The 24827-nt window shown below is 39.7% G+C and overlaps 2 protein-coding genes across 4 annotated transcripts in view; one reads left to right on the top strand and one right to left on the bottom strand.

Annotated features, from left to right (window-relative positions):
• The window catches only part of HDGFL3 (HDGF like 3), a 39449-nt gene extending 37843 nt beyond the window's left edge, over window positions 1-1606 (top strand). The window contains exon 6 of the mRNA XM_050902958.1: window positions 462-1606. Within this exon, the coding sequence (XP_050758915.1) occupies window positions 462-467 (6 nt within the window). The 3' untranslated portion in view covers window positions 468-1606. The remainder of the gene's footprint in view (window positions 1-461) is intronic.
• TM6SF1 (transmembrane 6 superfamily member 1) lies at window positions 1593-24494 on the bottom strand. Of its 3 annotated transcripts, none has more exons than XM_050902957.1 (10): window positions 24403-24494; window positions 22041-22144; window positions 20601-20698; window positions 19558-19661; window positions 18602-18684; window positions 17085-17206; window positions 12317-12421; window positions 10128-10220; window positions 9002-9121; window positions 1593-2250 (listed from the first exon to the last, which is right to left on the bottom strand). In XM_050902957.1, the coding sequence occupies exons 1-10, from the start codon at window positions 24492-24494 to the stop codon at window positions 2248-2250; spliced, it is 924 nt and encodes a 307-aa protein (XP_050758914.1). In that variant the 3' UTR covers window positions 1593-2247. The 3 variants fall into 3 exon arrangements, with proteins under 3 accessions (XP_050758914.1, XP_050758912.1, XP_050758913.1); XM_050902955.1 differs by lacking the exon at window positions 1593-2250 and adding an exon at window positions 3076-3429; XM_050902956.1 differs by lacking the exons at window positions 1593-2250; window positions 10128-10220 and adding an exon at window positions 3076-3429.
• Between the last annotated feature and the right edge of the window lie 333 nt (window positions 24495-24827).

Raw genomic sequence — 24827 nt, 5'->3', positions numbered from 1 at the left:
TCATGCTTGCTAAGTGTTCGTTTGTTTGACCAAAAGGGCGTTCTCATCGCAGGGCGTTCAGGAATACAGCAGTGCCTGAGCTTCCGCACAGAGCGTATCAGTGCTTAGTGTAGTGGAAAAATGCAAAATTTGGTTGTGTGTGAAGTATACCTCAAGATTCATAATTAAGTGATTGGGGAACACAAAAACCAACCCACATACATGACTGGAGCTGCTTATTTGAATAAAGCCCGAAATGTTTACTGCTAAACTGTTCTTTAATATTTTGTAGTGGTATGTTTAGTTGATGTAACATAAGCCGTTTTCTCTAGAAGAAAATTCCTGTTCGAACAGACCAGGTGGTTCCTTGTACCTGTGACTTGGAGGTGTGGGAATAAGGCATTAATTATATCAAGTTTGTTGCAGCATGCTTTTTCTTACATTAAATGTGATAATTTTTTTTCTCTCTCTCTCTCTTTCAGACTTAACCAACATAATGACTGCTGAATATTAAGGGAAAACACAAGAAGGTTACATGTTTGGTTGTCTAATATTCTTGGATTTGATATGAGTCACCACATCTGTTCATTAGTATCATCAACAGCATCCCAGTTTGTATGCACATTATTCACATTCCTATCTGTTGTGTTTGCAGAAATGACATTTTACCCTTTTTTCTAAGGGTTACTTTTTGATTTTCATATTATTTGGTTGCATGAAGTTGCCCTTTACCAGTGGCTGAGGTTTATGAAGATACCGCATACTTGAACATGTTTTAGATTCCTTTTCTAGATAGAAAAGGTGTAACTCCAAGTTATATCATTCTAAATCAGCATTTTTTTAAAAATAAGCAAATCTTAGAAGTGCGTCCCCTCCATACAATACTACAATATCTTCCACGTACAAACATAATTTTAAATTTCCCTATATCCATACTTTGATTTTTGATCAGTTTACAACATAAAAGAAAAATTCTTCTTCAGTTGAGATCACCGCCAAGTTCAATAATGTAATAAAATACCTTTCCTTATTAGAAGTACCTAGCTAGTTATACTCTTAATACTTCTCAAAATCATGATGTAATGTACACTATCTGACTTAGTTCCTATATGTGGAGTTAGTGAAAGTCTTTTTGTGTTTCTTTAGATTAATACAAGGATTTTTTCCAATGCCAACACAATTTGAAATCATTCATTTGGATGCTTTCCATTTTTAAGCTTACTGTGATATAGAACCCTATGGGAAACCAAAAGAAAACATCAATTTTAAATAATGAAAGGCTTAAAAAAGGATGCTGTCATTCTGGCTTTTTTTTTCCTTTTGGAAATAGAACTAGACTAGTAAGTAAGCATTCCAAATCCATTATTCTGTGTACATTATTGTTGCTATTGTGATAATAGAGATTTTTATTTATTTTTATGCCAGCTTTTATTGTGAAAACATATTTAGTCTGGTTTTATCAATCCTTGTTATGCTTGTCCTTGGAACATCTTTTGCGTATTCAAGGTTTGTAGTTGATGAGTTTACTGTAAAAAACTAAAAAAAAACCACAACAAAAAAACAAAAAACAAAACAAAACGAAAACAAAAAAATGTATTGTTTTTACAGAATAAATTTATTGGAATGTGTATTGGGAGTAAGGTTTGAGGTTGTAAGCAACTAAGTTAGCGTCATATTTGGCTTCATACGTGTAATAATGTGAGGTATTAATGTAAGTCAAGTATTAAAGCAAAACATTCTGTTAACATGAGTTGACCATAATAGATACAAGTGCAGGTGAGATCTTTATTTTTTCTGTACTTTGCCTTTTCTGGATAACAGGAGGTTATTAAATTCACCTTGAATGTATTCAAAGTTTCTTTAAAAACCTTAGAAGTCACATCGGAGGCTCAAACACCTGTTTGTGAGCCAGCATGTCCTGTTACAGCCCGACAGCTCTGGGTTTGTTTTCTTGGGAGGACGTACCGGGACGGAGCTATCCCGAATTCTAGCGTACACGGAAGGAGCCCACGCCAGGGAGGCTGGGTGCTGGAGGGAATGCTTGCTAAGTTCCTTTTTGCCAGGAAGCATTGACCGAGATGTGTTGGGGTTCTTTTGGACCTGCCCCTTGGGCTGGAGGTGTAAAACCGTGGGTTCTCTCTTCTGAGCACTGCTGTGAACTACACCTCAGTGTTCAACGGGAGAGTGTAAAAGCATGAATTTCTTGCTGCTCTGCAAGTCCCCTCGGGCAGGGTGCAACACACATGCGCATAGGCTGATGCTTTCTTGTTACTGATTAGGTTTAAAAAGAAAGTTAAAATTCTCTAAATCAAAACACCCAAAAGTCAACATCCCAAAATAAAGTGTTTCCAGTTAAAATGTATCATCAGCTAATTTCATCTGTGAGAAAGGCACTACGTGTACTGCTTTTAGTATAAATACACATAGAAGGCATAGAAATAGTTGTAATTGCAAACAGAAACATAAACCACACCAACCAAGGTCGCCGTACGTGCTGCTACTTGTTTATGACCCGACAGCATTAGCAAAAGTAGCTGCAGAGAAGAACGCGGCCAAAAAGCCCTCCTCTCTGACAACACATGCTGCAGTGTAAGGCCGGACTGTTCCCGGTAACGAGCCCTCCCTGCCCAGTTCAGAAGTGCTAGTAAGCACCGGCTTAACTTCAAGCAGTCCTTGCAGAAGTGAATCCTTAAAAGAATTACCAAAACTATATGATTTGCTTATCATATATGGAGTCTTACCATAAGAGTTGATTGCTTCTTGAAAGATTTCTTGGGATTTTTAACAAGGCTGACCCACAAGACATACTTTTTGACAAATAAAACATGTGCATGGGACAGAGTTACGTATGTTAATTTTTCCCACTGCAAAATGGTGACCTTCACATTCTACAGTAGCTCTGTATAGGGATTGCTACCACTGATGTTCTTCAGTGTGTGGAGGCTAAACACTGACATCATTATTATTATTTAACTTCATGCAGTATTTCTAAAACTGTCAAAGCAGCTTACTTAAAAATAGCTATGTGAACTAGCAACTCCACTGCAGCGCAAAGTCAAAATGTTGAGAAGTGGTACTGAAGGCAGTCGTCTTTATTTTCCCTTTTTGAGTAGGATAAACAAAACAGACCGTGCAACTTTACACAACTGTGCAATTTTACACATCTTACACGCTTCATTTGGGTTCCATTTGAGCAGCTCAGTTACATCCCAACCCAATTATATACATAGCCAAAAAGAGGAGCTGAAAACAGTTGTGCTATTCTGGTTTTTCTTCTTGTTTTGTTTTCATAAAAAACTCTGGCTTGTTGACACACCTGTAAGCCAACAGCTGGGGAAGAATCCCATACATTATGTTCAATATCAGGAAAAACTGTTTTGCTTCTTCAGGGACTCTGTAGATGTAAGGAGTTCGAGCATGAAGAGAAGCACCAATATGGGAAAATTGAGCCTGTGGTGTGTATATAACGTATACATTAAAAAAAGGTAAAGTTGATGTATATTTTGGAAAGACAGCGTAATCTGCATGCACGTATGCATCTCCAGTGACATTTTCCAAGCCAGCCCTTTTATTCGAGAATTATCCATCATACTTTTGCACAGTGGTATAAAAATAGAGTCTAAACTAAGATCATTAATATCTTGCTATACGAGGCATAAATGGAACCATCAGTGGCATGGTAGGAGGTCTGTTTTATGCACATGGCGGCACTGATCTTTACATCAGGTATAGGCTTTCACCCTTGGCTTATAGGTGATTATTCCTGCAACAGGGTCCCTGATCCTTCCCCAGGCAAATGGCCGCTGAAGTGTGCCTCACCGTAGGGATCGGCACTCCTCAGCCTCAGCCCAGGAGGGGGGGCAGGACGCGCACCCACCTACCTAGGAATGTTGTGTTTGGCGGGAAGCAGGCAGCCGCACACTCACTCTGAATAAAGTCAGAAAGTAAAATCTCGGAAGCTATGTTAGTTCTGGGTTTGGTTTTTTTTTTTTTAATCTTAAACCCAGCCTTCCAGATTCCGATCCCAGAACTCCTGATGATTTCAGAAAACGTCTGCAATATTTGGCTGTCGGGCTGGGGGCGGTTCTGTATAGGTTAAGTTTACAGTGAAGGTTATATGCAAAGACAAGCTTGCTGGGCTGAAGCATATTTTTAGCATAAACAAACATTTAAAGATAGAAGCGTCAGGATAGTCACTGTCTTTTGTCTCCATCTGTTACCTGCTATTTCAAGCCACGGCTTGTTCACATTAACTATTGTGCGTCCCTTTTTTCTTTTATTATTTAGTTAGTTAGCAGTGGAGGAGATCTGAGAAGCTAAACATCAATTTGATCTTAAGCAAAGCAGGAGAGAGGGACACCAGAGGAGTACGCTATGGCCAAATCACATCCTGTTCTGGCTTCAGCAGGAGTTATTTTGGACTCTCAAAAAACCCAGTTCTGTTCACAGTTAGCAAAGTCGAAAGTGAAATACATTGCAGGTGTTTTAATACACACCCCTCTAGCAAAAGGTTAGGCTGAGACCATACATCAGAACAGAAAAGGAAATCGGTTTTCAGGTGATTCTAACCACCTCCACTGAATAGGGAGAGCTGATCTAGCAAACCTGAGTCAGGAAACGGAGTAATCAAAGAAATCAAATACAAACACACTTCAGCAGAGTGCCACTTAGCATGTTTCTGTAAATAGCTATTACACAGTAAAGAGATGTTCAGGGGCACGCGATCAGCAGCCTTTTTACGTCAGCCTCATCATTCAGCCTGTTTGTTCTCACCTGTCTCAGGCAGGAACTGCCTTTGGCCCCTGAGTGGTCTTGCTCAGCTACCTGCTACCTTTCCTTGCCTCGGGAGCCATCTCAGCCCAGGCAGCCAGAGCATCAGTGCTCAGCAGCAAAGTCCGCTTGTTCTGTGAGTAGCAGGTTCCCAAGCAGAGAGCCAGCTGCCATCAGGCTTCAGGCAGGTTTGGGTCTGTCTGATGTTCACCTAGATGCTAACAGCCTCCTGGTAGTATTTTAGAGCCTCTTCTGGGGTGAGCAAGATGCTAAGCTACGTACTTCTCTGTGGAGGATTGCAAGGCCTGCCATCTCCAAGAGTGGCCAGCTGTGCATCATAGTAAGTTGATAGTAAATTCATAATAAGTTCATAGTAAGCCTTGTCAGAAAGAGCTGTAAGGGGCTGCTTCTGAGAACTCCCACGACCTCCTAGATGCCTTTGAAGATCTAAGCCTTATTGTGTGGTCTTGTCTCTTACAAGAGTTGTGGCACATTAGTGAGCTTTGAGCATTATAAAAAGAAAAGCAGAAACATTTTGTTCTATTTGTAGCCCATGAAGATTTTTACTAGCTAATGATGCACCATATAATAAAGTTATTGTTTATTAGACTTGGTTTTCAATATAACACATTGCTTTTTCCTTTCATTACCAGGGAGGATATTTAGGTCTGTTACTTCTTTTTTTTAATTCGATTTGCTTCTGTGGAAATTGTGTTATGTCTTTAATCTCATGTGTTTCCTTTGCATGACTGTACTCTGCTTCTGCTTTTTTTTTTTCCTCCTTTGGGGCAGGGGATGTGTCTTAAAAGCAGATCTCTCACTCACCAGTAGCCCAGTCCTGCTCTTCGTTCAAGTACCAGGCAGACTTGCACCAAATCCATAATTTTAAGCAGTAAGACAAGAGCCGTTAGTTACTGCAGATCTCTCTGCCTGCTGTGCAACAGGCTGGCGTTGCGGTAAGTGAGAGCAACCTTGAGTCTGTTGTGTTGCCTTGCCTTGATCAGGTCCTCTCAGCGAATAAGCCATTCCTTGGTGCTTTCTGTTACTGAACCCTTTCTAAGTAAGTGGAGAATTTTGAGGATCAAACCCCTAAACCTTGGCTGAGAAATCAACCAAAGGAGATGCTGCAGGTAAACCTCTAAGATAGCCTTATCCATTTAACATACAGCCTTTGTTAACCTCGAAGCCACGGCCGGTCTGCTGATCAGGCCGTCCCACAGCAATTGGAAGCTGCCTGGTGCTGGACGTGGCACTGCTCAACTTGACAACTGCAATTTGCGTATGCCTACTACTCGTTAAGCTTCTTGTCTGTATGAAATAGTTTGGGTTTGGATTTTTTTGACAATATTTTTTGCCTGTAGCCTACTCATAGGCAATACTATGAATATTTCTTACCCTGCAGGCAAGAAGGTCCTCCAGCTAGGGGCAGAGAAGGGCCTGGAAAAAGGCTTCACTCTGTGCCTTCCCTCTAAAACGGACTAAAATCAGGCAAAGATGGTAACTTATTTTGGAGGGGTTTGGACCAGGTCTTACGAGCCTAAGGAAAGCCATCAAATAGAGTGGGGAGAGAGTAACCTACAAAAATATGTTCCTTGGGTAGACAAGAGGCACTGCAGAAACTAGCCACCAAAAATTGCAGGATTAAGGAAAATACTTAGATGGAGAAGTAGTAGAGAAAAAGTTTCTACATCTGAGAGAAGAGGGAAGTGGGCTATGGAGAGTTGGTGAGACAGAATGGTTTTGGATAGGGGGGTTATGGCTCTTCATCCCTTCTCACATGGCTCACTTGCACAGGGAAATAGCAATTTAATCAAGTTCAGAGGCTATTCCAACCCTTTTGTATAATCAATCAAAGCTCCTGGTACTTTAGTTGTGTGACATTTAAAGAGCTCTTCCTGAAGCTTCAGAAAGTCCAATAAGGGTCACAACCTGGTTTTGGAGTCTGAATGTTAGTAACAGAATCATTCAAGCTGAGAGCTATATGTAATTCTGAAAAACAGTAAATATTTCTCTGTGTGTGTGAAAGGCTAAGCACTTTTAGAGGTTCTTAGTTTAGATGCATCACATGGTATTTTGAGACTTGTTTTTGTAAAAAGTACATACTTCATAATGATAGAAATAAAAACAATTAAAATCTCCACATTCCCCATCTGTAGGAGCAGTGTTCATTCCCAGGGAGCAATGCCCACTGTATCCATCGTTAGATATTTACCTTTATTGGATCTTTGTGCATAATAGAAAGCAAAATGTATTTCAGTAACTACATATGTTTTAATTATCACTTACAATGTTTTAACTTGAGAAAACAGTAGACAAACCTGGAAATGTGTTTTGTGCCTCAAAATGACCAAAACCAAAAATAATATAGAAGGAGTCCTCAATTCATTGTCACACACACTTTTCATCCCAGGTTGCTCACAGTTCACCAAGTCAAATCAATTACATCATGTTCAGTTGTGGGATGACTGAAGTTCATTCTGCAGTGCATTGAAGCAAAAACTACAAAAAAACCCTCCCAAACTTAAAGAAATGTTTTTTTGAATCGGGATAAAATGTGGGGAGTGTGCAACAACATACAGTTCTCTTAATCAGTTAGTTTTTGTCAGCCCACGGTTTTTGCTTATGCCTAGGACAAGCTTTAAAGAGTAAAATGGGAAATTTTGAGTGTTAGCTTTGGGTTACCAGTAGCTTTTCTTCTCCTTGTCTAATGTGTAAATCAGCATTATCCTGAAGCCAAACCACAAGGGACAACAGAAATGTTGCATGTATTAATCATACAGCTAAAAGGTGCAAACTGCCATTAAAAAAGTGTTTGTTATGGGAAACATTTAAAAGAAAAAAACCCAACAAAACAAACCCCAACAAACCAAAACCAAACCAACCAACCAAAAATCGCCTCCAATCTGGGAGGCTGAGCTTTTTGGTAAGTTTGCAAGATAGTGATAGTCAGCACGCTCTGACTTCTGGTTTACTTTTCCTTGTGCTAAATAATCTTTGAAGGAGCAATTTCTTTCCTGACTGACTGGGGAATTCATGAAACCTGAATAATCTGTCAGTAGAGAGAGGTTCCTGACACTGGCTTGCCTACTTTAGCTAGCTTGTGCTTTTTTTAGATTAGATTTGGGCCAAAGACAGTTGTATAATATTTATGATACCTTTTGAGCATCTAAACCTCCTCATTAATAGGTTTGCCAGATTCCGTTTTGATATAATTTGGTAATTCAAGATTCTCTATAAACTGTTTAGAAAAAGTCATATTCTCTGTGATAATTGCTCACAAACAGAAAATAAAATGTCACTCCCCCCATCCTCACTGGGCAGTTAAGCTGGATTGTAGTTGGTATCCATGATGGTTATCTCAGGCCTGAGGAACAAAGTGTTGGTCTGTGTTTGTCTAATAGTGGTACTTGAATTACACTTACTGCCATGTCCCTATGTTCTCATTATCGTTGCAGGATTATGTGCGTATTTTCTGCATTGTCTGGATGCTCAGAGCACATTTCATTTCCTACATACAGTACAAATCAATTGTCACTCTGTCTCAACTGTTTAATGGTCATCTGTATGTCATGAGAAGTCATTTACTAGTTCCTGTTGAATTTTGTTGTTTCGGTCAGTCTTCTCAAAAGCATCAGCGCCATCAAGTAATTAACTACAGTTGTTTGTTTAAGAGAATCAGAACAGAATGAGTTAAGAAAGCATGATCATTGGTCTGCCTTTGGCAACACAAGCACGTCTTAGTGTTACTGTGGTTTGTGGCCCAGGAGGTTCCCAGTGTTATATCAACATCATCAACTGATATTGTCCATTTTGTGTGACTAGTAGATACTTTTTCTATTTATATTTTTCAAACTACCTAGTTGGCCAACACATATTATGGAAACAATGTATTGTACTGTTTTGTTGGGTTTGGGGTTTTTTTTACATGGTTGACTGTTACAGCTTTAAGACAGGCTTCCTTCATGGTCTCAGCTAAAGAGTGCATGATGCTTAATAAGGTTTAAATGAGCCCAATAAAAAGATTCTGCTGAAGGAGAAAGGTCTATTAAAGCAAGAATGCAGTCATTAGAGACATGTAATAGGTTTGATTCTCCACTCCCTTAAATTAGTTTTTTTACAGATACAAAAGGTGATCTGAGTTACAATGGCATAAAACCTGCATGGGAAGATCAAGCCCGGGGCCCCTTATTTATTCCATAGGTCTCTACTTATTAACTTCTAATTCAAGAGCGAACATTTTACAAAGAAATACCTGAGCTAGTCCTCCAGCATGTATAAGGGTTAAATCAGGCATCCAGGAACAACCAGGCACCAGCAGGCCATACAAAGCAATCACATAGTATGGCACAGAGTAGAACATGTATGCCAGCATCTGCATTTTAAACAGAAATATTAGTTGCTTTGCTGTGTGAGAGAGATGCATTTAAAAATTAGCCAGCTGCTGACCAAGGAGTTGAGACTATTCAAATCTACACTCCTGGCAGCAATGATTCCCAGGCCTTTTTGCAGCTATAACTTCTTTGAGAAAAGAGTTTCACACCTGGATGCTGTTGCCTGGATCCAGCTACCCTAAGGCCTCCACTAATATTGATGGCGTGTTGTCTCTTTGCCCCATCCAAATCCACTTCATCCCAGGATGTGTTTTCCTACCCCTTGCCATCTTGAGGCTATGCCAATAAGCATGGCTTAACCTAACTCAGCGTCCATTTCTCAAGCTCCATTGCACTTTCAGTTGGGAGGTATGAGATACACCCAAGCCACCCCTTTCCCAGAAAGAACAGGTCCAGCAGAGATACTTGGTTTCTGCTCATTGCCTCACTCGTGAATCCTCTTACCGCTTCAGGCCCTGCCCCCATGCAGCAGCCAGGGTTGCAAAAGAATGGCACCCTTGCCAATACTACAAAACTAAAGCACAACATTCCCTCCTCTGCAATGCTTGTGTAAACAGGGTTTGTAAAAAGTGTCATGTTTCAGAGAGTGTGTTACTGGTGACCGAAGCGTAACATGAGCTTAAGGAATCTAGTCCTACTACACCCCTTTTTGCTCCATTATTCTCGACTGAAAGCCTACTTTGCCCTTCTAAGGAAGGGGAATGATCATACAAAGCATGCAGATCTGTTTCATGGACTATATTAAAAGAAGCCTGAGTAATTAGGATGTGTAACTCTAGGTAACTGATTTGAATCTAAGTTAAGTTTATCACAATGGAGAGCTGGTACCCTGTAATGGCTGTAGTAGAAAATATGAAATACCATTTAACTTGCCATGAACAAATACTTCCCTTCTTGATCTTGTCATCTGTGAAACCCATGGCTTCATCTTTGCACCAGTTAACAAATCACTTCTTAACACTCTATGCTCCACAGTCAATGCTTTACCTGAAGCTTAGGATAGGCAGCAGGATCTTTTATATAAGGCTCGTGAAGTTGAATATATAGCCGGCAGAGTTCAGCAGGGCAATCCAGAGCAATCTAAGAAGAATTTTTAAAACTTCCCGTGAACAAAGAATTTGTTCTAAAATGAGCTAACCTGACACCTGTTACCAGCCCCAAAGATTCACTACTGGTCTGCACCACTGCTACCCTGGAGGCTGGCTCAAAGTCTATTGCAAAGGTGATCCATTTGATCACCAATTAAAAAGCTGAAATGCAGCCTCCTCTCAGCTCCTGCTCAGAGGGTTTGTGAGGAAATGCTGACAGCCTGCTTTAAAGATTTTGACTGGAAGAGAATTCAGTCAGTTGGCTATGCTGTAGTAAAAGTATAATTGCTATTGATTTGCTCTGATAAACAGACTTTGATCCCAGCAAATAACTTTCCAATGGAAAATGGCTCAAACAGTGGAAACTTCAGGTTAAGCACCCAATTTTAGGATAGCAAGCTATGAATGTAGTCCAAGAAAAGAGTTGCATTGTGGCAAGGTAGCAGTGGAGAGCAATGCAGAGACAGGTGTTACTTAAAATAATAATAATTTTAAAAAGAGAAGAGCAAAGGAGAGTTATTGGATTTTACATTCCTATAGAAAGAACAAAGTTCCAATAAACACAAGAGAGACCCAGTTGCAAAAGTAGTTCCTTTTCATAGTAGCCCTTAAAACTACTACAGAAAACACTATTCTAAAATGAGTTAGCAATCTGTGTCAACAGCTGTCACTGTGGTTTATGGCATCGTTAATGCCTAAGTTAAAGGACTGAACAGTAAGTTTTGCACAACTTAATTTCATCTGTATTTGTTGTGTGACTTTGAGGGGGAAATGCAAAGATTTACAAACAGTGGATATTCCTCTCTGTTCTTTTCCAACATGGGCATCCAAGAAGCAGGTCTGAGTGGACTATAATGGATTAGGTTTTATTAGCTTTTTCACAAAATCATGGTTACTGCAGCTTACACAGAGATGTTCAGTTCATCTCTGTATGTATAAGCAAGGCCAGTAAGCAGTTCCTGTTTGGTAAAGGAAATATATAAGGAAATGACCACACTCTCAAAATCAACAAGAAAATTCCTCTGAGAAATGAAGAAGTGGGATTGCAGAACCAAGTTAGATGTTAGAGCATGAGATTACCATTTCCCACAGTGAAATTACAGGTAAAACAGCTGATTAACCTGGCATCAGTGGTGCTCTGAAGTAGCACGATCTATAATAAAGCAGTCTCTGACAAGTTAGAAGAAAAAAAAAATTTTGAGAGGCAAGTTTTCAGAGAAACAGCAGAAGATGACAGAGTAACGTGAGCAGTAGAACTACCAAAGGACAATCTGTGCTAGGTAAATAAAATGTTGCTTGGGTACTTATCATCACCTCTTACTTGAATTATTCTAGACAGGATCAGATCTACAAATCAAGCAAGAAGGTTAAGACACCTAAACATTTGAGTTCTGTTCACTGAATGATATACAACTTCCCTTCTGCTTAAGACAGAAAATGCTTTAGAGCTGACAAAAGACTAGATTTACCTACTACTGCATTTATCTACTTTAAGCATTTTCAGTACTGATTCATTCCCTCAGAAATTTTAATTCAATCGACTATGCTTAAAAAGCAAACATTTTAAAAAAATCAGCTCTTAGTAAGTAGAAACAACATAGGTTGTTCAGGTAATGGGGATTTTTTTTTTTTTTTTTCAGGTGGAAATGTTCTCCTCTGTCTCATGCAGTGTAAATTAACTTGGTTTCCTATATAATTTTGACTATGCATCTCTGTTTAGAAAAACATGAATACAGATTTAATTTAGTTGTTTTGTCTCCATGTTCTTGGCCATAAATGTAACAGCAGACCAATGAAAACAGTTTTAGGTCATGTTGATCTGCACTTGGGATGCTATTTACTCTTGTGATTGTGCATGTCCTTTTGAAAAACATACTTTACACAGGGCAAAATGGAGAAGCAAAGCAGCACTCATTATCACAGATAATCAATTTGTCCTTTGTATATCTAAGGCCTATTCCAACCTGGAAAGTCACAGGATTTCCCTTGACCAAAATGTACATGCTTTTTCACACAGACACAATGATTTCAAATTTAAAAGTCTGACTGAAAGTTAGAGGCCAGAATATTAAAATATCTTCAACTTACCATGCCCCTAAATATGCAAAACCCCGTTGCTAGAATGAGGTATGCAGCTAACAATAAATCTATTGGTCGTCTTAAGAGTCCTTTCTTCTGGACTTCCTGAACCACCTGCAACAGAGAACACGCTTAGTAAGTACATCCCGGTTCCACATGACATGTATTTAACTCCAGATCAGTCACTACAAGAAGGGTGAAGCGGTGAAACGTTATGATAACCACAGTTAGTTCTCAGTTACATTACCCTATTTATCCACTGATTTCAGACACAGATTTCCACATCTAAAAAGGTGATTTCACACTTTATAGGATGCAGTGAGGAAAATTAATCTGAATAAACTCTAGAAATGGATGGAGCCAACTAAAGCCATTTTAATATAGATTAGTTTACTTTCAAAGAAACCTAAATCAAATGAACACTACTCTAACTGTGCAATCACATAAGGCTTTAAAGCAGCATAACTAACTTCTTCTAAGTTGCGTCTTTTGTTAATTGGAATGAATGCCTTTTCCTGAATGTCCCTATGTAGAAAAGCTTTGGAAATGTAGGTTTGTCTCAAACATTTGAAGTTGAATCTAATACACTTTGTAAAAGGACTGTTTGGAGGGACAGCAAAATCAGGGTCCATCTCATTATTGACAGTGAATGCTGGTTTTCAGCAGCCTGTGACACTATTGAAATCAATGGAATATCACTGGCATAAAATAAAAGCCTTTCTGTCGCCAGTTGAGTTCTCTGCTGAGTTCAGTGAGCAAATAATATATCTTAATATGTAATGCAGAAATAGAGAATGAAATGTGTGTTTGTGCGTATGGAGCATGTGGAAAATCCTCCTTTCATTCTTTTATTACTGTATGCTATGGATTCCTCTGACGGGCACTGAAGCACTTCTCGGCATCTGGATCTGATCTGTTCTGTACCTCCTTTCCTCAGCCTCAGAACAGGAATCTCCCTGCTGCACCGCATCAGCAGATGTGAGCGGTTCACGCTCTACGGTAGCAAAGGCCATATAGATATCTAACATGGAAGATGGCTTGGAGGAACCAAAGCCATCTCCTTGCCTACACGGTAAAACTTACAAGACCCATGGAAATAATTCGAGGTACGCTTTCAGCACTGCGTAGTCACAGACAAAATTATAAGCACATCAGAGTATCTTTCTGTAGCTCAGAGGGAAAACTTCCCCATTTATGTGTGTTACTCATTTCCTCTTCCTTTTTATTAGCCGTGTGTTGGCGTGCAGACAGCAAAAGAAAAACATGATTTCCTTCCTGTTATACACTTGTAGAATTGTCTCCAAAGCACAAAACAATAATTAGGATGTAGAGGCACAGTTAAAAGCACTCAGGATCAAGATATTCACAATAAAGTTATTGAAACAGGAGACCCAATCTTGCAAGCACAATTCCTGAGTTAGAACTGCAAGATCTGAATTGCAGTTTAACAAAAATAAGGCTATTTTAAACACATAGGCCATCCCTTTCATAAAACTATTTCTTTTTTTCTTGTAAAGGATCTTTTTCAGAAAAAAAAAGTGACACCTTTGTTTGTTTGTTTGTTTGTTTTTCAAACACACATAACAGCTCTGTTTTGGCAGTATGGTGTCACCTCACAGTATTTAAAGTAGTAGTGTAGGAATGTTTATAATATTACCTGCAAAGAATGTCTATATTCTAATATTTATTCCTATGAAAGACAAAGGCCTCCCATGGCTGCTGAGTTGCAAGTCATTTTCAGATGTACACTACCTAAGGATAATGGAAAGTTTGAGGGTTGATATATTTTCTTTCCACTTTTGTCTAAGTATGAAGCTTACATATATATGTATCACTCCTCCTTTCAAAAGATATATTAAATGAACATGCGTATTTACTGTGATCACAAAGCTACACTAGAACTTTGTACTTAGAGGCTTTGGAGATAAAGCCAATATTAGTGGAAACAACCTTTGGTGCAGTACAAGTTTGTGAAATTGCCAAGGTACAGAAAACTTGCACCTTTTTTCTCTATGCATACATTTATGCAAACAAATGAAAATTCAAAGCTTAAAAAAAAGCAGAAGCAAGAATTTGAAAGACAGTATGCACTTTGCTGACAGACCTCAGCTACAGAGTAATTTTGCCTTACCCTTCTTTTACACAGTGAAGTCACATCAATACATGCTAAAATGAATTACCTGTTAAGTACACCGGCCGAGTAGAGACGACCTGCCACAGGTTTCCCATTTATTGTGAACAACATTGAACTCTGCACAGATCTCACCAACCCTGCTGTTTCTTTTGTGTAGCAAGGAAGTGTATAGGCACGCTTTGCAGTTTCTCTCGCTTCCAGGAAAAAGCTATTTTCCATAACTTCTGAGAGGCTCCTTACATGATCGGTTTTAAGGAATCGGAATAATCTTGTGTGCTGTCCATAGAAGTCAGTCCTTTCAGAATTCATGTGCAAATCTGAATGTATATGTACTAATTCTGTTAATGAATTTTAAATTACATTAAACTTTTCTGAGCTGATATACTTGTAGATAAATCTGCTGGGCTTTGTAAATACTGCAGCACAGCTTGGTTTGATTCTAAATGAGGGCATAACTCCATTCCTCTCCCATGTACCCACCTCTGTTAGAAAACACCCAAAACTTGATTACCTCTTCTCTGTCTCCAGTGATTTTTTTTTTTTTTTAACTAACTGGTTTATAATAATATTATAGCAATGAATACCTTGGCCAACAGAATATACCTTGCTTTTGTTGCTTACATGTAAGTATTCTTCTATATACTTGCACTATCATGTTTAAAAGCATTATTACATTTTCTTCCTAAATATTTTAATACCAATTCTGAATAATGATAGCTAAAACCAGTTCAATTTTACAGCTAATTGCAAATGATCTATTGAAAGAGAACTAAATATTTTCAGGACTTACAATGATTAGCTAACTGATTAGTAGCATTACACACAATTATTTCCGGGAAACAATACTTAATTTAGGACTGAGAGAGTTGTATAAAAAATAAGAAAAATTCATGAGTAGTCGTGTTAAGATTTAACGCCATTTTAAGGTATACAGCTATTGAACCCTGGTATTTATGCTTAGATATGGAGCATAAATTAGCGGTGAAGATAAAATACAACTTCTAAAAAAGAAATTACTTAGGAAGGGTAGGAGGCCCCAGTGAAAGGAATCAAGGCTTTTTCTATGACCTTCTGAGCAAGGAAGTTTAGGTTTACAAGAAAGGATTTACTAAGAAGTGCAATGTTAAATTTTCAGATCACCAGCTTTTTATGCACTCTCTTTTTGAAATAGAATTTAAAAACTAAGTTTCTCTGCAATATATACCAAAGTAAAATATCAAACCTAGGTAAGCAGTTTAGCTCCTGATAAGCATAGGAGACGTTTCTGCAAATAAGCAGTCCATCACATATTTTCTATAATAGCAATTTCTGTGGTGTTCTCAGTACTAGGAAAACAAACTGAAACCTTCATCCATCCTCCATGCAAAGGATGTTCTCACTAATGTATATGGCAAAAATTGCTATCGCTATCTTTAACTACACTTAACTTCTCTACCCTGATGACTCTAAAGAATGTGTTTCTGGCCAGAATTAGTGACGCCTTTAAGTAAATCAGCTCAAATTGCTTTGGGATGGGACATGTGGTTTCCTATAAGCCTATGCAGGAGGGTAGAAGAGGGTTTGGCACCTGAAGTCTCCCCCAATTTGCCTTTCATAGGGATTTGCCCTAAAAGTAGTGATTCTGTAGCGGTTCTTCAAACTTCAGAAGATATGAACATCTGTCTATACCCCTTTTGCCTACTGAAGAATCATGGATGGATGGCTGAATGTTATCTTTCATACATTTCTGGGAAAACCTGTAGTGCATCATCTGCTGTTACTCTATGCCATAGGCTATGCCACTTGCACACTGACTGCCTATTAGCTATGGAATAGGAACTAACTCCATCTGTGTCTATGTTTTCAGTTACAGAATGAACCTGACTGAGACTCAGGAGCTCTTGTGATGCAAAAATATTAATTGATTATATTACTTACAACTGATATGGTGTGCTGTGGCAATAAACTGGCTTGCTTATAGCAACAAAGTTAAAGATCTGTTCTGTGCTTTGTACTGCAGGGACTTTTTATTTTTTATAAAACAGTGCATAAGCTATTATTGCATTTTTTGATTGCTCAGTTAATCTTATTACAGCCCAACTATTAAATTCAAAGGCAAAGGTCTAAGGAGTTTTAAGTAAATATTACTTTTACAGATTTTTTTTCATAAGAAGTAAATAATTTTCATATCAATTAATGTACAACGTCTTACCTGTAAAATCTAATATTGCAGAATGCACATACAAAAAATTATTCAGTTACATGGAATCTGTAAGTCATCTGCAGAAGAATACTTCCCTGCAGAGCTTCTGTAAGGATTTTGTGGTGCTTTATGAAGCTGGTATATGTCAATATTTTCATCAGGTAAGAAATTGAAACAGTCAGAAACTGAATAGATAGAGGGTATTAACACAATTACACCTAGAAATGGGTTCTTTACTCTAAACATGAGATTCCTTTGCTTTTTCTTTATCCCACCATAATGAAATAGTCCTGCAGTATAGATATTTTTACAGTGTCTACACAGCCCGGCAGCAATTGTCATCACAGTGAACAGTTACAGTACATTCCATGCTCACCAAGGGACCTATAAAACTAAGTAGAAACAGCAAGCATATTTCAGTTTTCCTAGCAGTAGCCAACACTTCAATACAATACTGTTACCTTGGCTGGAGTGTCGTGAGTCACCGAAGGTTGGTTATAAATTCGGAACCCAGCCCATATGGGAAGGCAAATATATGGTACACTTAAGAAAAAAGCAGGACACACTTTTGTTCCATATTTGCCTGTTAAAAAATAAGTATAAGACGTATAAGAATTTGTAAGCTGTGTTGCAGAAGAGTTAAAAAATATCCTCTGTAATAGCAAACCTGAAGCAGCTATGGTAATGTAAACATAAAACATTAGAAATTGCTGTTAAAGCAACGCACAAATCTTGTTGAAAATCATGTGCTCAATAGTGGCAGAGTCAAGGTGACAGAGCGCCTATCAGACAGGAAGCCATTTTGGAAATTAGGGTTGTTTTTCAGAGGACAGGAAACCACCTCTGTCACTCTGCAGGAGGTAATCCTACAGGATGGGACAGCTTTGAAATCTCTTAATGGAACTTGCTTCAAATAGAGACATCGTTCTTTAAAAAAAGGAATGTATCCATTTTTTAAGATCTGATATAGCATTCGTTTTCCGAAGTCCTCATTTCTCCTACAGGCCTGTACTAATATTTGAGGACAAAAAGTTCAGAGTGCTATCCTCAGCCCAGGTAAATCAGGAAAAACTGTGTCTTTTACAGTGGCTACTCTCTATGTCAGAAAGGAAAGCAGAAGGCATGCTCTTGAGAACAAGTTTCTTGGCCTTCCCTAGAGGAAAGAGGAAGAGATATTGTTGCATTAAATCTGCTGACTGTTTTCTCTGTGGTGTGTATGTATCTACAAAGGAGGGAACAGGACTGGCCCCAGGCTGCACCATGAGTATTCCTCCTCTGTCATAAAAAGTGGGGCCATAGCGAGCTTTTCTAAAGCTGTCTATGGGATTTGGACACTTGAACATTTTTCTCAGTTGAACACTTGTCAACTTTGCATCAATTTAAGCTTTGCTAGAAAGGAAATCTTTAACTGAGAGGGTGGCACTCTTAAAGGACCACCTGTCAGTAATAATAATGTAAAATTTTTTATTACAATTCTCAACCTCTAGCACCACAGCTATGCACTGATTTATGTTAGAAATCTAGGAATGTTAAATTTATTTTGAAAATAAATTCCAGATTGCACTTTTAAAGTTGATTTGGATGCCTCTTGTAAGCTGCTTGAAAGTCAGACTATTAAGTAAATTGTAAATTTTATGCAAAATAAGATTTTTTTATGATAGTAAAAGACAGTTATCATCTCATTGCTTAAATTAAACCTCGTTTGGATGAAAGCCTTATGGGTATAACAAAATACAATACTTTCTTTTTTTTCCTTGAGAACAATGTAAATTGAAAGGGTTTTTTTTCCTGGTCTCCATCTTCCTCTCCTCATATTTAAATTTTGAAATATCTTGCATCTCTTTACTGATATTCCTAAAATTCCACTTTCATATTATTACAGAAAGGAACCAATACTACAGTAAAATACAGATAGCCTAATGCTGAATTTAGAAAATGTTTCACAGGAAAAAGTTAGTCATAAAAATTATGTCCTTACCCACAATGTTTCCAGGCATAAAGACAATGATGCTCATGATAATGGAACCTAGCCAGTAGAGGCCAATGGTTCTATAGCTTTGTCTGTTTAAAAAAGGAAACAAGATATAATTATTGCACCATCCCTAGAAATCCCTTACCTCAAATCACCCCCAAATATTATACTGATTGCTATGGTTGTATCTTAGTAAGTAAAGGTTTTACAATCTGCACCACAAGTCAACAGTGGATTCTTGCTTCTGAGAGGGGGATATGGAGAAATCCTACATTCATGTGTGAGAAGGTTATCACACAAACAGTACAGGATTTGTGCATGCTCAGTTATTTGCCATTATGTTTCACTCATCTGAAGGCTGACTGCATGATTTTGCATATCACAGGTTGTACAAGACTATCAAATAATTAATAATTGATTTCATTCTGGTAGCGCTTCTCTTACCAGCGGGTACATTAGCCTCTGGAAGTTAAGTACTTATTTTCTCATACTCTTTATTCAACAGCAAGAAACATAAGAATGTCTAGAAATAACAATTTTCTCTTAAACTGCATGATACTCTAAAATGAATGAGAGAACACCATCATGCTAAGCAATACATTATTCCTATCATAAATATGTTATTTAAAAAAAAACAAAGGTTTTATATGCATGGTTTTAATGTGCATCCTCTTTAAGCTTTCCTTTTAACTAATACAAAGCATGCAGATGGGCTATGCTCTCTGCTGCGGAGTGGAGAGACTACAACTCAGTGGATTTGCTGGTCTTATTCAGCTGAGAGAAAGGGTAACTTGGTGAGGTTTCAATTCCTGAAAGTAACGATATTTTAATAGTGTTGCTTTGGCCTAAGACATGAAACAGTCCTGAAAGAAAAATCCAAATACTGCATAGAAAAGAAAACCCTTTGTAGGTTATATGAGAATGCAAGCAAAGTAAACAGTACACAAATCAAAACGACTTACTCCCATGCAATAGCTGCCACCATCAACAGATACATCAGGTAATGAACGGAGCCATCCCAATAGCAGATCACATGGCCATACGCAGTGTTCAGATATGGTTCACCCTAGGGAACATTTATTTCAAAAAAGATACAGTGATTAGAGGAAGAATAGCAAATAATCAATTAATAAAGAACAGCAGGAAACAATTTCAGAAAAGTAACTGATGTTCTTTCAATCCAGAGGTAGTTGACTGATACACGTTTCCAAGCACAAAGGTGATTTAGGTAGGATCGGGTATAATTAAATCAGTTATATGGTTGCAAAATAGGGTGCAAGATGGAAGGGAAAACTCCTATGTATGACTGTCAGCATTGTTCTGCTATATTATGGACATACTACTTTTCCATATTTTAGTGATAAAAATACAAAATAAAGATATATTTAGCAACCTAGAGATCTACAACAGCATTGAATATATTGATGACAAGATATAACCTTGTAAGGTCCAACTCATTTCACACTAAAGTTCATGGAATCTTTTCAATGACTTCAGTGACTTTCATATCAAGCTCTTACTGAGCTATTTTTGGTGGATGTTGATATTCAGCAGCCAACAGATTCTGCTGACTAGGTATCTGGCATCATCATTTTTTAACTCTACTTTAATTCCTTTTAGTAAAGTGATTAGGCAAAAATAAAGGAGCAATTTTGTTTCCTTCTTGGTAACACATTTAGGTACTGCAGTACTCATCCAGTCCTGAGTGCTGAGTATCTATGGCTTTCTGCAAACATGTATAGTCTATTCAGTTCCCACAGAAGTTAATACAAAACAGCATTACTTCAACTACATGAAATAACATTGGAGCTTGAAAGGTATGCTATTTTTTCCAAATGAATCAGTGATTTAAAGACAATGAAGGTTTTGTCCATAACAATAATGAAACAGGTCAATGACCAAATTCAAGATGACCTTTTCAATGTGTTTTTTCTGTGAAAAATACTATAACAAGCTATTTATACTAAAGATTTTGTTTACATTTGTAAGCCAAACAACTGTTTACCTCTCTCAAGTAATGAGTCATGAATCCATCAATAATTCCATCCTGTTCCAGTCCAATTATTAGATTCACTACACTGGTAAAGGCAAATACAGCATAAACTGTAATAAGATACAGGGAAAAAAATTAACAAATGAATAAAAGATTTGGAATCACGCAGTTACTTCACAGTCCGATAAATTCAGTCAGGCAGAGATCTATTGAACTAGATGCATCTACTTCGAGGTCACAGATATTTAGCATACAATATGACTTTCTCACATAGCTTAATATTTTTTAATTAGTGGTTAGTCAACAAAGATCTTCAGAAGCTTTTCTTAGCAATGTGGAATTCTGGAGAGCTGTAGGCACGGCCTACGTGGAAAATCAGCGTCTGCAGAAAGGCCTATGTAGTCTTTCAAAAATCTTGGTCACACAAAGTAGACAACCTTGACTGTAGTCATGTCTTAGAAAGGAGAAAGGACAACAAAAAGGAGGTGGAGAGGGAAATGTGACTTGCCATTTTTGGAGGTGAGCAAGGCAAACTGCATTAGCTACAGCAGTCCATAGGAGACTTATCTGGCAAGTTAGCTAGTCACTCCTTTGAGACAGGAAATTTATTTGCGGTAGGTTTATGTTATTTATTTCCTTTGACTTCAGTGTGAACTGAAAGTTCCCAGCCTCACGCAGAACACTGGGGACAGATGCCTACAAGTTGTAATGAGGAGGAAGACAGAGGGCAAATACAGGTGGTTTGTACACTGCTTTGCCTATGGGCCCATCTTGTAAAATTTCAAAAAACAGCAGTGTGTTTTCTTCTAGATTTTTGCTATAAGGTAATCTAGATCTAAGGTTTCCTTTGAAAAGGTAATCAATATCTCTATTCTTTTATAGCAAAGTATCAATATAGAAATGTTTGCCCAAGTCTGCAGACAGCCTGAGCCAGGAGCTGGGGCGGTTTGAACTTTCTTATGTATCACAAAGGTGAGTTAACACAGAAGCCTAATAAAAATGGGAGAATTAAGGAATTCAATCATAGGAAGAACCTAGCCATAGAGGCCATTGATCCAAAAGATCCAAAAATCCCACTCAGAATGAGACAGGCGTGAGAGGTCTACTATGGTGCCTAAGTCCTGCTACAAGGAGGATCTTAACAGAGTAGGTATGACAGTATTTCAAACACTTTCACAGCCCAACTCGAGTGTTATTCTTATTCTTTTCAAATAGGAGGTCTGGCTTGTCCCTAAGCTGGATCTCCTATTTGAGAAGAATAAAAATGTTCAAAAGAAGCATTACTTCTCCTCCTTTTTTCCCAGTCTGTCTTTCTTTCTTGGCTCCTTAGCACCCCACCAGACTGGGTTCTGAAGCCATGCCTTCAATGTTCAACCTGAAATAACTGTCATATATTATCATTTATATAAATTAACACTTTCTGAATTTAGCTTCATTGTTACCAGGACATACCATAAAACAGCGGGTCTTTTGGTGGTTTTCTTTTGACAAGAACACGAGCCAACAGAGCAATAAAAACCAGAACCAGGAATCCAACTGCAACAATTGCCCAGGAACTGTAACAGTATTAAAAAGAAAAAGAATTTAAAAGAAAGACAGAGAAAGAGACAGAATTTTACTTCTTCAGCTTTTCTTACCAGCTATCCTCAAATGCACATACTCTTAAACCAACTTTTAATACTTTAAAAGGCTATTTTTAAAGTCCATCGCATAGTCTGTCACAGTATTCATTTTATAGTTTTGCAGAATTTATGTGCCTGTCTTTTCACATGTGATCATCTAAAAAAAGAAAATATGAAAATAGCTAGATAAACAACATATCCAGGAGTCTAGATTTGTCCGACTAAAATCAGTTTTCATACTGGTATCTGCAAAAATAAACAAAAATGATGGAAAACTTAAAGGCCAATGAGAGGTGAAAGTCACAAACACAGAGATTTCAAGGCCGAAAAGGATCATTAGGCACATTTAGTCTAACCTCAGCAATAAATTATCTACTGAGGAAATTACATATTCACAAATAAAACACATCAGTCCCATGGAATAGGAGTAGCAGCGTGGAGCGCCTATGATGGATCTAGGTTTAATTTCCAGTTTTGGAAGAGCTACCAAAGGTCTCTCCAGCCCTATAAGGCAGGATTGCTTGCGAGGGTTCAGTAATCAACGCAGGCGGGCTCGGCAGAAAAGACCTTTTCTCTGAAGACAGGGCTATAATGTTAGTGCATGTAAAGTGGTGGTGGAGGAAAGCACAAAAATCTTCAGCACAAAGCAAATCTGTCTCCTTCCCCAAGAAAACACAAGTTAAGAAAATCAGTTTGAAATTGGTTTATAGCTCTAAGTGCGTAAATTGCATTTAGTTCTCTTTAAGACAGACTCTCCTTCTCAGTCTTCACTTTTGTGCTTGTGCGCAGGAAAAAAAGGAGGGGAAAGTTAGGTAAAATCCAGAAGCATAAACTAAAAATATTTGGTACATGATTTTATACATAGTACCACTCTGTGTGTCAAGAAAACAAATTGTGTACAAACAAATAATACTATGACAATTTCAGCCTTAGTGAAACTTGACTTAAAATTATTGCAAAAAATTTGCAAGATCAAATATTCAGAATATATACACACATACTTTCTGAGTCAGGATGAGCAGTACTAGCTTGTTATTTTATGGTTTGAATCTTCTGCTAGTCCGTTTTCCCAGAGATGAATTTCTTCATACCATTACAGCTGTTAATATTGCAGTGACTTTTCACTGCGGTCTATCAATTTGAAATAAATATTGGCAATGAATCAAGTAAGTCAGCATGTGTTATTCGGCATTTCTCTAGCAATGAGAAACAAAAAATTAAGTTATTGGCCAGAAGGAGGAAAATGAGGGAGGAACAGATGTAGCAAAGCCTTAAAAACACAAAGCAAATATTTGTGCAGTAAAGTTGCAAAACACCCCAGGCTGTGGGATCACAAAATACCACACGGACCTTTAAGTACATTGGTTTTTCCATGAGGAAAGACCTTTCTTTTCTAGACCTGCCGTTTACCCTGGGATCCTATTTTTTTGGCAGAGCGAGGGCATATGAACATTTTCAGTTAAAACTCGTACGTCTTACGAGGTGCCTGAGGCGTGCGGCTTGGGAGCTTTCTGAGGCTGGTGAGTTCTTCCATTCGTTTTTAAACAGAATTGGATTTTGTTTGTGAATGCCTTGACAGGGGAGCCGGAGGGAGGCCGCAGAGCCCCGGGACAGCCTCCAGCGCCCGCTGCCCCGCGGTTCAAGGCACGGTGCGGGCGCAGCTACTGCGGGCCCAGGCGATACCTTCCGGGCTGGTTTGTCCTTTCGGCGTTACCAGCCAGCCCCGGCGGTGAGCCGCATGCGGAGTGGCGGCGACCCGAGCTCCGCGGACGCCGGGACACGCTTCAGGTGATGCGAAACCGGCAGTTTTGAGGGTCCTGGGGTGAGCGGCCAGGCTGGGCTCCCGAGCCAGGAGCCCCGCTCATGTCTCCCCCGTTGCATCCCGGCACGGCTCCCGTTAGAGGACGCGGGCAGTACCCGGGAGCGGGTCTCCGTCTCCCGCCCGAGCCGCTCCCCGCCGGCGCCCCGCTGCCCGCGCCGAGGCCCGACCCGCGCCCTCCTCCGCCGCCCCGCTCCGCCTCCCGCCCCGTCCCGCTCAGCCCCGCGGCCGCGGCTGCCCTCTCCCTGCGCCGCCGCTAAAAATACCCGCCGGGCTCCCCTGGCCGCCCGCGCCGCCCGCACCTCCCTCACCCCCGCCGCCCGCCCGCTCCCCTCCCCTCCGGGCGGGAGCCGCCCGGCCTCGCCCGCCTCACCTGCCGCCGGCCGCCAGGCAGTTGAAGAGGTACGTGACGGGGATGGCGGTGAGGGAGAGGACGAAGACGCCGGTGGCCGCCGAGGCGCTCATCCCCGCGGCGGGAGGCGGCAGCCGCCTTCTGCGCCCCGAGGCGAGCGCCGCGCCTTGACCGAGGCGCCGCCTCGCCTCAGCCCTTCACGCCCCGCGGAGGGGCGCGCGCGCCCGCCCGCGGCGCCACCCGCCTCTGCCCGCCGCTCGCCGCCCCGCCAGCCCGCCCCGTCGCCGGCGCGCGCCCCGCGGCGGGCCGCCCCCTCCCGCCCCGCGCGGGAAAGGTTAAATCCGCCGCAGAAACCGGAGCCGCCCGCTGCTCCTCCGGCGGCTCGGGGAGGGCCGTGGGGTTTTACGCCTGCCCCGGGGTTCGCCTCGCTCCCCCTCGCCCCTGCC

The sequence above is a fragment of the Gymnogyps californianus genome, chromosome 11 (assembly GCF_018139145.2).
Source record: "Gymnogyps californianus isolate 813 chromosome 11, ASM1813914v2, whole genome shotgun sequence".
Classification (NCBI taxonomy): domain Eukaryota; kingdom Metazoa; phylum Chordata; class Aves; order Accipitriformes; family Cathartidae; genus Gymnogyps; species Gymnogyps californianus.
The sequence above is the reverse complement of the archived record's forward strand: the minus strand, read 5'-3'. Positions and strand labels throughout refer to the sequence as shown.